Raw genomic sequence first — 14,300 nt, forward strand, 5'->3', positions numbered from 1 at the left:
CTTCCTGTATGCACTGGAGCATTTTACCATGTCAGTGGCCACAGAACAAATCTTTTAGAGCTGTGCTGTACCAAAAACAACTTGATTTAAAAATAGTTTTCCAGAAGAGGGGTATTTTTAAGGGCAGGTGAAAGACCAGAGATGATACTGACAAGCGAAGACTGGAACAAAGCTGTCCCAGATGGGTCATGGCAGGGAAATGAATTTTTGTATCAGTTTGGCTCTATACCATAAACCTGAGGTGTATAGTAAGCACTGTAATACAGCAAGCATTGTAAGTCACCTGCAGTGGCTCTATAGCTATTGTTTGGATGACAGTTTATTTTCCCTTATAAAAGCTAAGGGTCAAATTTTTAATTACTTGCACAGACTTACAGAGTAATCTTCAGTGATGCAGTGAATTACCTGGATCCTTCATTGCTACATGGTTTTATACAAGCGCTGAAATCATGTGAAGTATATTTCTGTAATTCTATTTTCCCTGTTCCTATAATTCTACATCTATTTATCAGTGTTTGGAGATTTACCTTACTCAACTGTTAGCAACAACTGAAAGATGATGCCATAAATAAAATTCAATGTATATTACCAATTCTTACTCGCTAAAAATGAGTAGACTTTGCCATAGACATACTGCCATCTACAGATTGAATAAACACTTGCAATGTCCTGTGCAGGGTAACTGGAACTGGAACAGACATCTGTCTCTAGTGCAACTGCCTCCGTGAATTAGGGTTACCTCTGAGTCATTGACCAGGTTGCTCAGAGGTTTATCCCACAGCCTGTTCCACAGCCTGACTGTCCTCACGGGGGGAAAGTTGAAAAGTTTTCATTTAAATTTATGTTCTGCCTCTTGTTCTCCTGCTGTGCACCACTCTGAAGAGCCGGGCTCCACCTGTTTGCTAACATCTCCGTGAGTACTGGGAAGCTGCTGTTGGTTCCACCCCTAAGGTGTATCTTCTCCAGGCTGAAGAAGCCCAGTTCCTTCAGCATCTCCTCAAAAGGGAAGGGGCTCCAGTCCCCAAATAGCTTGGAAACCCTTGGGTGAACTTGCTCTAATTTTTTAATGCATTTCTTATGTTGGGGATCACAAACAGACATAGAAGTTGAATGGGATCCAAAAGTGCTGAAATATGAGACATAATCCCTTGCCTCCCTCTTCTGTGTCCCAGGAGGCTGCTGGTCACCCTTGCTGCCACGCATACAGCTGACCTGTGTTCAGCTGCCAACCAGTCCCCCAGAGCCATGCCCAAAGAGCTGCTCCCCAGTCTGGCTGCTACAGGGGTGCTTCCTTCCTGAGGGCAGCACTTTGCATTCATCCTTCCTGAATGTCATAAGGTTCCTGTTGGCCTGCTCCTCCAGCACGTATAGGTTGGCCTGAATAGCAGCCTGATCCTTCAGAATTCCATCTGTTCCCTTAGTTTAGATTCATCTGCACATTCTGTGGGGGCAAACTCCATCCTTTCATCCAGGTCACTGACAAAGACATTGAACAGGATGGGGTCCAGGAGACCCTCTAGCGGTACTCACTCTGGGTAGGGTATGACCCATTAACTGCTGTTCCCCGAGCGGCTATTCACCCATCCAGACATTAATATCATGACTTGGTTTCAGGAACATTGTGGGACAGTGTCAAACACCTCGTTAATGGCATTTTCTGCTCTCCCCTTTTTCACAGATCCACTCATTTTATCACAATAATTTTTTTTAATTAAGAAAAAAAATACAAAATCTTTGTTCCAGGGATGGTTCCATTAACATATTTTTGCTATCATAATACCTCACAGCAATAGAGTCCTGTAAACAGTAAAACAGGGGTCTGGTTTTATTTGAGTGGTTTTGCAGCTATGTTAATTACTCACCTCATCTTGCTGAGCTTACTCAAACAGGTTCTAACTAACAGCTATGCAGTACTTAATTCCGGAATCCTTGGCATTAACTTAGTTAGGGGATTCATCAAACTTGTCACTGTTGATTCAGGACTTTAACACTTAGTACCTGCACACAACAAAAAAAAACCATAATGTATTTAATGCACCTCAGTACAGCAACTTTTCAGTTAGATACCTGTAGGCTGCAAACTTGTAACATTGTTTGAACGGCACTTAGTATAAACCACTTTATGAAAAAAGATTATGAAATAAAGGGTGCATTTCTTTACTGCAAACATTTTTCCAGGGTTTAACTTTGCAAGGCAGACGTCTATGCAGACATGAAATACATGCTTGCAGCCCATAGTTTCTTCATGTTCTGTTAGACCTACCTAGCATAAAACACAGTTTTACACCAATGCATCCAAAGGTTTCCATTTAGGGTTTGGAATGTTTGGAACATTCCAAAGGTTTTGAGTGGGCTTATTTTCCTAAGCAATATGAATCTCAATCTACAAATTGTTCCCGTTCCTGGCTTGAACCTGTTATTCTCCCTTATTTTCTTGGCATTACACATAACATATCACCATTGTATTATATTCCTACAGTCTTCCATTAACTGCTATCTTAAAAGTCACATTTCATTATTTCTCTTAAACAAACTGTTGCATAACATGAAGGATCAAGGTCAAATGATATATGAAGAGAGACTTTTGATTCATTTAGATGGTTGTCTTCAATTTTGATTCCTTTTTCACTGACTTCAAAAAAATATGACAAATTCTGAACTTTCTTCAAAATGGGTCTGTAGCATCCAGGTATATTCAGCTGTAGAGGAGACACTCTGAATTTGCACATCTGCAGCTCATCCTTAGAAAGCCTTTCATGGTACCATTGCCCAACTTTATTACTGGGATACTGGATACTGTGTCCCACCACTGGAAGCACCACCTTCAAAGAAGAAAAGATGACAAATATGTTTGAAATACAGCCCACCAAATCCCCTTTAAATAAATGTGATTATAATTTAAAAAGTGCCTATATCTTGTGTTTGGGGGCATAACATAGTGAAACAGCAGCTTCTCTTGTGAAATGAAGCTGTGCAAAGCAGGTATCTTGGATGTAATTAAAGCAGGAGAAATATTCAGTGAACCAGAATTCCTAAAACAAACAAGAAATATACTAATGTGAATTTCCTTACTTCACTAAGGTGTTGGGAAAGACCTGTGATAAAGACTTTAAGTTGCCTCTGTAAAAATTCACAACTATGCACCCTGCACCTTCAAAAATTAGAACGTCAGTTGCTCTTGAGTGTTCTACCCAGTAGAATGGAAAAGTTTTCTAAGTATTTACATTCAGCTTCAAGATAAACTGAAGTGCCACGCTGCAAATGACACTGTAAGTATTTCCACTGCAAAGTAAAAACTCTTTCGTCTAGTTTGTTGTGAGAGCAGAGATTAGTTCACCTGTATTTTCTTTAATGTGTTTCCGGCAAGGAAGACCACACCAGTTAAATTAATCCCATTATTTTTAAAACAAAGAGATCAACAACTCAGAATTCTTCATACAGACTTACTTGGTTTATAGAGTATTTGTTAGCCAATTCTTCTGCAGCAGTGACTACATGAACCTGACAAGACAGTTAAGAAGAAGAAAAAAAAAGCTTTTTTAAAAATAAACCATCCACTTTATTTTAGGAATTATGCACTGCACTCCCAAACTCGCAAAGGATCCTAAAGTTATTTGACAAGGACAATAATCTATTTCAGGTATGAAAAACAGTAGAGATGCTTAATATAAAGTAATTTGTTTACTGGTAAATGGCATTGCATTAAATATTTCCTGATGCTAGCTACCACTACTTAGCAAACTATCATTCCAAGCTCATATTCTTTGAGTTTGAAGTTAACTGTGTCAATGCATCTTGTGCCACATCAGCAAAAGCAAAAATAACCAAGAAAAATATTTTATATTAAATAGGAATAGAGCTATATTAAACTCAGTAACTCAATACTGAATTTGCTACCTCTGCTTTTCATTTTATTTGATCTACTTTTTTTATTAACATTCACTCTCAAAATACTAATGGAGAAAAACTGCAGTGGAAACAGAAGCCTCTCTACAGGGACTGGAGGTTATTCAGTAACCTTTCAAATGCTCTTGCTTTCAAACTTGTAAGATGTTCGCCCAAAAGAAATCAGACACATTCTGCCTATGTTCACATCCAGGAAATTTGCAGTAAAACACTGCAAAATTCTATGCTTTGTCTGATGATCAGGAGAAAGAATCATGGAATTATTTAGGTTTGAAAACACCCTTAAGATCACCAAGTCCAGCTGTAAACCCAACACTGACAAGTCCACCACTAAACCATGTCCCTAAGCACCACATACCTCCAGGGATGTGATTCAACCACTTCCCTGGGCAGATTGTATCAATGCTTGACAACCCTTTCAGTGAAGGAATTTTTCCTAATATCCAATCTAAACCTCCCCTAGCACAACTTGAGACTATTTCTTCTTGTCCCATCACTTGTTACATGGCAGAAGAGACTCAAATGTTTCCACAATAAGTAACAAGTCTGCTAACCCTGAAAGGAGAGGCTTCAGGATGGAGTGCAGCATTGCAAGACCTGGGAACAGACACTCTACTGCTGGCTTCTGCTCACTGGCTCACCCATGGCACCATTCACAGCACCCAGGCTACGCTGTGAGCAAGCAGAAGCACTCCTTTGCCCTTTGCTACTTTTCTTAAGAAGACTGCTGCTAACAGTTTAGACCCACCATCCATCCAATTGCCTGAGTATCTGAAATTGTGTTAAACATGCTTCAGCAGCGTGACTGCAACGAGATTGCCAGTTCAGCCTGACCACGGGCTTTCCTGATGCACCTTTCACCATTCATTATATGGAACGGGAAGATCTGACCCAGAGAGAAAGACTCAAGACTGAACCGACTGGTAATACAGGCCCACCCAGAGTCCACTCTGAAGATTTTTCCTAGTCAGACCCTGAGATGAGTGTGATATATCATGCAGACTAAATTCTTACAGGTATCAGTTCTGACATTCATAGTTTATATGCCCATTCATGGTAAATAAGAAAAAGCTGCATCACTTTTTTCATCTTTGGAACTAGTATTAAATATTTTAATGAATGAACCAAAATGAATGAACCCAATTAAATATTTTAATGAATGAACCAAAAAACATTAGAGTGTGTCTAAGTATGTATTCAAGTGCATCAAGCTTTTGGGGATTCTTTTTTAAAGAACTATTTTGTGAAGACTCACCTTGTCATTCAAGGAAATGTTTTCATCATTTTCTTCTGAGACAACAAGATCACCCTCAACAACTTTCGAACCATAGATCTTCAGCCTATATGATGCTGCTTCATTCCAAATTTTACTGCAATAAGCATGGACATAGAATATGCGCATGGAATGAGGAATGTTGAGCCATCCTTTGGTACAACCTTCATGATTTACACCATAGCGATGTAAAGCTCGTAGCAACATCTTCTCTCTCACTTTAAATTCTGGCAGCATCACAAGTGCACCCTTTGCATCTTCTGATATAAACAAAAACAGCCATGTAAGTACCCCCTGATTTTTCACATATTATGTACCAGGGAAAAATACACCTAAGAAGATGAAATAATCAGGTAGGGAAAAAAGGTGTCAGTGTAACCCCTTTATGCTGACCTTTAGGTTATTATTTCCTTTCCTTCAATGTGTCATGTTAGACAAATTGCCTATCAACACAGTCCCATGAATTCTATTCTGTTTCATGCAGTATAAACTAAACTAGCTGATACTCAGTTTAGCTGCATTTGGGGTTTGGTATTTTGCTGGGTTTTTTTTTTTCTTTAGAAACTTACTTCATCAGCCTGAAGTTTTTTTTTTGACCAGGTGAATGAAGTTAAAAATCAAGCGATAAAAGAGCATCAAACCTCTACTTCACATTGATGTATTCATATGGGGTAAAAAACATGTCTTTATTTTAAAGGTACAGATTGCATTGGCCACTGGGAAGCGTGAGCCTCAACCAACATGAAAATACACTTAATCAGATTTGTACTACAATATATAAATGTTCTAAGTTTAAAATCTTATGGTCTGCATATTTTCTCATTACAAGGAATTACCTGATGAAGCCTTTTGCATAGCCTTTTACCTTTTGCTTTCAGGAAAAGGCAAGCAGCTGTTCTCAGAGTCTACATCAATGTCTTTCCATGCATCCTACAGCAACATACAGCACAAAACGATTCATCTGAACTTTTTTGTGAAATTAAATATGTATCTGTGTCTATTTAAGCCATATGTCATCGAATCATAGACTAGTATGGGTTGGAAGGGACCTTCAAAGGTCATCTAGTCCAACCCTCCTGTAATGAGCAGGGACAAATTCAACTAGATCAGGCTACCTGGAACAACATCCATCCTGGCACTGAATGGCTCCAGTGATGACACATCTACCACCTCTATGGGCAACCTGTTCTTGTTTTACCACCCTCATGGTCAGGATTTTTTTCTTCAAGTCCAGCTATCACAGCTGTTTTGTCAATCTACAGTGATAAGCTAGCTAATAGATGTGGAATGTTTTAGAAGAAAAAATGTATTTGAAGTCAAGAGCAACTCTAAAATTTTTAGTTTTGGAGAGAAACTTAAATTGAATGATCAAACCAGTAAATACAACAGCATTTTATTCAGCACACTTCTGCTTTTGACATATTTTGTTGGTTTCAGTTCAAGACAGAAAGAAGGTAGATCACAGGAAAGTATGGAAGAGATACATAATTAAAGAGATTCAAGATTAGATATCCACATCTGTTAACTTCTGAGTATAAGCTGGGTGCCTCATTCCTATATACAGATGGAAGGATAGATGGAAAGAGGCTAGAATTGCTTTGATAAAATCATCTTAAGTCTTTTCAGCATTATGCTATACGGTGTTTTTTCTATACCATCTTGCACCTGAAGTACATTAGTTTTCCACTATTGAGCATATTCAGGGCCTCATCATCACCTAGTTTTTAACTGTGCAACTCTACTGAGTCATAACCTGCAAGTTATTATTATTATATATATTACTATAAATATTATTATATAATTATAAAGTAGCAGCAAAATAAAAAGTATCTCTCTGTGCAGCAACATCTTATTCCCTCACAATACTGACCGTGAAAAAATACATAGACAATTTAGATGGACATACCAGTTTGAAGAAAGTATCTTTTTGCGTTGTTTACAGGGTCATCAGTATCTTCAGGTGTAAAGAATAACTTCACAGCTTTCACCTTTAAAGAACATTAGTCATTTGTAATTTTTCTTTAACTATTTGTTAACTAAACAGTCATGCATCCAATTCTGTGTTAACACATTTTACAAACTCTGACAATTACATCAGTTCTTTAGGGTTAAAGTCAAATTCTTCCTTTCACAGAAGATGCCATGAACAGCAAACCAGTACAGTTCCATTCCTTCTCAAGTTAAAGAAAGGGTTTAGTCACACAGAAGACACAAGGCAGCTTTCACAGCTCTACGAGAAATCAGTCACTCTTTTTGAACATCCAGTTAGAACTCCTTCACTTTTTAATGCCATCAAGAGCCCTGAACAGGAAGGTTCCTTCTTTCCCTCCCTCATATTTTATATAAAACATAGACTGAACACTTCTCACAGTCTCACACAGAGGGACAACAATCTTTTGTAGATCTCTATTAGATTAGATGACACCGTGACAGGGAAAACACTATGCTAACCCCTGCCACTTGCAAAACCAGTGGAGACACCTGATTTGCTAGCACTTATACCAACCCATGACAGCTGGTTCTTGTCCTCCTCTGCACAGGACTGTACAAGTCCATAATGGCACATTTTTAATATAAATAGGAGGTCCCACCAGGTTTTAAATTTAAAAGTAACTGAGTTAAGGCTAGAGATTTAAATCATTACACTTCAGGGACTGGCACATGCGTACCAACTGCTCATTCAAAATGAGATACATCAACAGTAACTTCTGGGATGTCCTAAAACCATGAGTCCTCTTACAAATTAAATGAAAAAAGATACTCAAGTATCCATTTGCCTATGTGATGTTTGATTCTGTTTTACACCTGTGCCAAGTACTATACCATATACATTGAAAAGTATATGACTTATGAATTATTACTTAAGAAATAAGCTCTCCTTAGCTTACATGGGACCAATCACTCAGAAATAAGAAGTTGGGACAGTAGCCAAGGAATAATGGAAAGCAGCAATCTCTTCTATATAGCATTTAAGTTACTCTGGTATTGAAAAAGCAAATCCTTTCCTATGATTCTATGCAATATCTTGTGACATTTAAAAAATGTATATAGACCCCTAGCAGGATAAGAGGCTACAAGTCAGGAGGCAATCAGGACCATGAATAAACATTGTATAAAGACTGCTTAATTTAGTGTTCAAACCTTTCATGGAATGCAGACACTTTTCTGCCAAGGGGCATGACGATGATCACAATCACATACCAATTATAGACAGCAAAATTACTTCTTAAACTATTTAAAGCTGCACCTACTGTTTAAAAAAGATGTTTTGTTTCAGTATGAAGACCTTCACAGTTACTTTGTTGTCAAAACTGATCTGACAATTACTTCCAGCACACATATGGGCTTATCTCAGAAATGAAATTCATCACTGGGAAGGTCGACTCCAGCACTAGATACTGCGACACTAATGTGAAATTAACTACTTAAGATTACAAAATGAAAATACCATTTTTTCATTCAGTAAAGCCAGTCCTATTTGATCTGTCTGAACATTTTGTCCTTGCCCAAATCGCTGAGGTCCGTAGTAATTTACAAAACCTTTTGTCTAAAAGATAAAGAATAAATACGTTAAAAGCATGGAAATGCCAGGTAGTAAGAGTAAGCATGCAACACACATCACATATTCATCCAAAATGCATACAAACTTTTAAAATCAAAAGTAATATATACCAAAATCATGACTTATGATTCGTTACAATATTTTAGCACCTAATTTAGAAGCATCTAAAAAGACAACCAAGTTCTATCATTGCCTTTACTTTCACAAAAAATAGGTAAATGAAACAAAATTATTTCTATGTAGTTAATCATTATAAACACAGTCAATGTAATTGAGCTTTTTATGTGCACAGATTCTGAAATCTCTACTGACACCAATGAAGCTTAGCACAGATAATTCCACTGTTCGACATTTTTTCTTAAAAATACTCACCTTTTTTCATGAGATCCTTTCTATTATTATTACAATAGTAAAGATCAAGAGTGAGCACTTCTTCTAATTGGGATTTTAAGTCTGACAATGACTTATAGGTCATATGTGGGCAGCAAAATCACAGCCATGTGACCCAATGAGAACATCCTTTTCTAGAAAATAGTAAGTATGCATGGAGTAGATGAGCAAGAAGAGAAATGATTATTTGTTTTGGAAATGGTTATTCAGTTCAAACCCTATAACCTTGCTTTGGACATCCATAGGTCCCATGTGTGATTTGTTTCCACAGGAGATGAAAAATCCATATTTTGGTTTAACATGCATGGTGGTTTTGTCATTCATCTGACCAGTAAGTTAAATCTAATAAAGCAAGACACACAACCATAGGAATTTGTGCTCATTTTCCAAACAGCAAAACAAAAAAAAAACAAAACAAAACAAAACAAAAAGTTAGGTGGAGCAGAGAGCACTAAAGTAGCTGCTGAATGCTTTATTCAGAAAGAAAATTAACTTCCAGAAACATGTAATGTACTTTGCTTTTGCATAATGGGTAATTTGCATTAAAGTCTTCATTGCTGGATTAATGTTCTTAAAGTAATTTATATTACGGTTATTACTTAGAAAGATATAGTAAGAAAATTACTGCTGCACAAAACACCTTAAGTAGTAGTAACTCATAGAAAGAGTTTAAGAATGCCTGATGATGGGGGTTTCTTCTAAGGGAAAGGATAACAGCAATCAAAATCCACTGAATTTCAGGGAATATTCTTTCTCCTCTACAGATATTTCACATGTATTTATGCTATTAGAGTTCTTCACCTCAGCCAACCATCCATGCTCCTCACATGACCAAAAGAGGCAACCAGTTGACATGTGTAACTATATTCTTTCACCCTGTCAACAGCCACCGTGAAAACCATCACTTCGGTTGGCCGAAGCAACAATAGCTGATATATCCATAATTTCCTTCTAAATTTCACATCTATCTTGTTGCATCACTCTGGGACCTCCAGTCTGTAACACAGAATTAATTCACTTATGGTCTCTTGTTGGAAGGCAGGTTTAGTCCTGATTCCTTAAGTAATGCAGGAAAGACATAAAACTGTAAAAAGCATCAAAACTGGGAAACAGTTTTTTGTGCTATTTGTGCTATTTCTTCCTATTGAAGCATTTTCTTATAAAGTTTTGTTTTGGTTTTTACATCACAGAATTAAAACTCTGTTCATTACTGGGAACCACAAGGCTTTTTTACCTCAACATTTTCCATTGCTTCAGATATTCTCATTTTCAGATCTGCAGAAGCGTCATGATTGTGGTGTTTAAGATCTCTCACAACTACATCAAAGTGATTGCCCTTCAGCTGACCAAGTCTCAGGTGCTGGCATGCTGAATGCACGTTGTGTATTCTGATACCCTTTTTTTCCATTTTGCTTCCAATTTCTTTCAACCTGCATAAATAATTGGAAGAAATCATGAACCACCCCTACTAAAGCTATCCAACTTCTAATAACTGCCTTCTTCACCTTTGTACTAGAATTAAAAACACTTAGGAAAAAGGGGGATTTAAAGCAGATTATTATGAGAAAAACAAATAAAATCAGAGATAGAAGTCTTAAATTTTATAGTCCAGAAATACTTTCTCAATGCTTGCTTCATTTGCATTTACAGCCTGTAGCTTGACAGATATTAGAATCAAGCAATTCACTGAATTTTCTCAAGGCAACTGCATGGAATTTTGTACTTTTTATTGAAAAAACAAATAATTTACTCTTCAGTTTTAAAATCTGCTCTTCATTAATATTAAAAAAAAAAAAAAGAGAAAGAAAAAAAGTAATGTGCTCTTGCAGACTCCAAAATACAATTGCTCTTTCTTGGTCAGCCTTAACAAAAACAAACTCAGTGCGCCAATTCTCTGGGTGTGCTTGCAATTGGAAACTCAGCTGACGTTTCAAGTATTTGCCTTCTGAAGTATCCACTCAATCTCTTTGTTCTTATGTACAAGAACAGTCATTCAAACCAAAGGAAACCTTCAGCATAAGAACTTATATTCTAACCAATATTTTAATAACTTTAAAAACTATTTATTTATAAATGTTATTTCTTTTCCCCATTATGCTTGTGGCTTGGAAGCATTTAACTATTTTGCTTGATCATTTAAACATTAATGTAAAGTTTTGTTAATTATCTCTTGAACAACTGGCCTTATTGCTTAGAATGCAGTTGAAATTTACTATTGATATATATTTCTGTCAGTAATAAATCCTAGAAACATACATTCTACTTTCCTTTATTTGTAAAGTCTACTTCATTACTAAGACCAAAACCCACCAGAAAGTTAATGCTGGGGAAAAAACAAGTTACAGTTTTGACTCAATTCTTTACAGTTACTCTGGCAGAACTTAATACACAGATATATTTATCCACTGAATTGGCTACAGAGAATAACAAAACGAGAAATGGAAAGTCACATCCTGTATTATTGACACATTATTCAAAATGTATTTTCTGCCCTCAGGTTTGGTGATAGCTTCTTCATTTAGTCTCATGTTTCTAAATTGGATGAAACCACAGAAGTTCACACTTAACACTCAGAGACAGTATCTGTCCAAAGTATTTTATAATGATTTTCTTTGGTTTTGTAGTTGTATAAAGCTTTTAAGTTGTTGAATGTGGACCACAAGACAATATTTTGCCAATGCATGGAAACCTGTTGTGTCGGCTTTTTCTCACTTCCAGCTAGTGGATGGTATTTAAGAAGCTGAAAAGTGGATCCCATAAGCATGAACTGGAAGGATACTGTCCCAGATGATATGAAATTTTTATATTATGAAAAATACACAGAAGGGCAAGACTTTTCTTCAAATTCCAACACTGGAGACTTCACCACTAAGCTGTATATTCACTAAAGCCACAAAATATTAAAGCTATTTCCACTGTGCTGTAACACATGAAAAGACACATCCATAAGAACATTTCAGAAGATTGTACCATGTTAATACTTATTAACATATAAAAATAAGTGCTAAACTGAATGCACTCAGACTGTAAGTACCTCTCAGGTGTCACCTTCTTCACAACCATAGGTTGGTAAGTAATCGCCTTCTTATCTTTGATGCCAGTATAACTGAAGTCTGAAGGAAGAACACCAAGTTCAGCAGCCAAGAAGCTGATTGCTTCCAGTGTTTCTAGGTTTTCTTTCTGAAGGGTGAAAGCTGAAACAACCATCTCAGAAATATTAGGAATATGCAGTTGTAAATCATACAGGTGTTCTGCTATGACAGATGGGCAAGTTCTTCTCTTCAAACTGTAATAGCATGGAAACTGCATAGGAAGAGTCCTCCCACTCCACAACACTAAAGAAAATGGAATTTTTTCAGCATTGAAAGAAAAATACACAATACACAAAGCTCTTACAACCAGAAACCTCTGCTGCCTTTAAAAACAGTACCTGATAAACACCACTCAACAAATATGCATTGAGCTACAAACATTGTCTATTAGAAATCAATTGCTTTAAGAAATAAGACCATAAATCAGTTTTGACCTTACTAACTAGTCCAACTTCTAGATGCATCTCCTAAAATCCCACAATTACTTTCAAGGGAAATCTAGCACATGGGGAATAACACAGAGTTAGTACTACAGTACTAACGATAAAAGTGTAACCATTATCCCTGAACAGTTTGTGTTAACATCACTGCAGTAAATTCATTCATCTCATTCTCCAGTGATGTAACTACATTGTGTTAATAATGATTTATTTCAGCATAAACAATGGGTCAAGCAGGCCTAGATGTCATATAAAAGTGACTGAATTTCAGTCTGTACTAAAGAACATTACAATACCTGACACTTTCACTAAAAATGTAACATTTACCTGTATAAAGATCTTGTTTTGCCTTGAAGCCAGCAGCAGACCTTTTCCTGGACCAACCTTTTTCTCGAAAACGCACCATTATTGACATATTGGGCTGATCATTGACATCTGACACAGTAAAAGACTTTGTTTCTAAAAGCTTTCCAAACTTTCTATTGATGAAGTGGTGAACTACTTTTCTGTGCGCTTTGGCCCCATCAGGCTCAAAAGAAAATGTAGAATTTTCTAGCTTTGCATCTAAAAACTTAAAGAAATCACTTGTTTCCTTTTCAGTCACGAGCTGACACAGTTCTCTGTAATCTCCATTCCCTTTCACAATCATTTCATTGCCTTTCGTAACAGTGACCAGAAAGGGGAATTTCTGCCTGACAGCACTGTGTAGGCTAGCTCGGCTTTTCTTGTCCAGTACAGGTCCCAGCGAAAACTCTCCAGCGCCACCGCCGGCATCCCTGTCCCGGTCCCACGTGTCCTTCATATCCCAGGCAAACTGATGAAGCCGCTCACACATGGATTTCCCTAGTAAGGAATCCAGTATATGGCCTTCCCCAAGGTCCGGTTTCAGTTCAGGTTCACCCTCGCGCTGCTTTTTGTTAGGGGATGCTGAACAGTCGCTTGTGTCCTGCTCCGAAGGACTGGGCACGGCACCGGGACAGCCCTCGGCATACAGGCCGTGGGACCCCGCGCTCAGCTCATTGGGTTGCTGCGGCCCCGGGGTACTTTGCTCTAGCGGCTCTTCGGCGGTTTTCTGAAGCGATTCAGGCCGAGTATCCCTCAGTAAGTGTTGGGGCACCTCTATTTCTGTCACTATGAAATCGCTGGGCGACTTTTTGATCGTACCACAGAAGCCAGTGTGGTCAGTCACGTAACTGAAGGACGGAAGCATGGCTGCCCTGCCTTCCCCTGCTCACAGACACACACCGCCACGCCTGCAACGGGAGACAGCGAGGAAAAGCGGGGGCGATAAAAGAATTTCAGCTACTACCGTTTTCGGTGCCTGAAAGGCCGGCGGGCAGAAGGAGGTGAGGAGGGCAGGAAGCGCAGCCCGCATACCACAAACGGCCACTACCGATCGGTTCAACGACACCATCACCCGCGCCACCAGAGGGCGCCACGACCTCCCGCCCCACTCGGTAAGCGCCCGAGGACGGTACCAACTTCTCCAGGAACGCGGGGAAAGAGAGAAAGGGACTTCCCCCCCCCGTCCCCCGACCAGCCATGGGGCGCCCCGGAGGGGGCGGGGCATCCCCAGACAGCCTATGGGAAGGCGGCGTGGGAAGAGAGCGCTTCCGCTTTCTGCTCAGCGAGCCGCT

At 38.4% G+C, this 14,300-nt stretch overlaps 1 protein-coding gene across 1 annotated transcript; it reads right to left on the reverse strand.

Moving 5' to 3' along the window:
• Window positions 1–1,800: 1,800 nt before the first annotated feature.
• On the reverse strand, window positions 1,801–14,088 carry PUS7L (pseudouridine synthase 7 like). The gene is made up of 8 exons (XM_061361188.1): window positions 12,991–14,088; window positions 12,166–12,325; window positions 10,366–10,561; window positions 8,628–8,726; window positions 7,086–7,167; window positions 5,162–5,439; window positions 3,448–3,501; window positions 1,801–2,822 (listed from the first exon to the last, which is right to left on the reverse strand). Exons 1-8 carry the CDS (start codon window positions 13,871–13,873, stop codon window positions 2,499–2,501), a joined length of 2,076 nt encoding a protein of 691 aa, XP_061217172.1. The 5' UTR covers window positions 13,874–14,088; the 3' UTR covers window positions 1,801–2,498.
• Between the last annotated feature and the right edge of the window lie 212 nt (window positions 14,089–14,300).

Source organism: Neopsephotus bourkii, unplaced genomic scaffold (genome assembly GCF_033783945.1).
Source record: "Neopsephotus bourkii isolate Nb327-2 ecotype Australia unplaced genomic scaffold, CSIRO-AGI_Nbou_v1 NB_1053, whole genome shotgun sequence".
Taxonomy (NCBI): domain Eukaryota; kingdom Metazoa; phylum Chordata; class Aves; order Psittaciformes; family Psittacidae; genus Neopsephotus; species Neopsephotus bourkii.

Bases quoted from the DNA above. Each gene is read 5' to 3' on its own strand.
- PUS7L (XM_061361188.1), bottom strand. From the start codon at position 13,873: ATGCTTCCGTCCTTCAGTTACGTGACTGACCACACTGGCTTCTGTGGT. The intron at 12,326-12,990 runs GTAAATGTTACA...TGGTTGTTTCAG, and splicing joins AAAACAAGATCTTTATACAG to CTTTCACCCTTCAGAAAGAA. The intron at 2,823-3,447 runs GTAAGTCTGTAT...TCTTCTTTGAAG, and splicing joins ACAAATACTCTATAAACCAA to GTGGTGCTTCCAGTGGTGGG.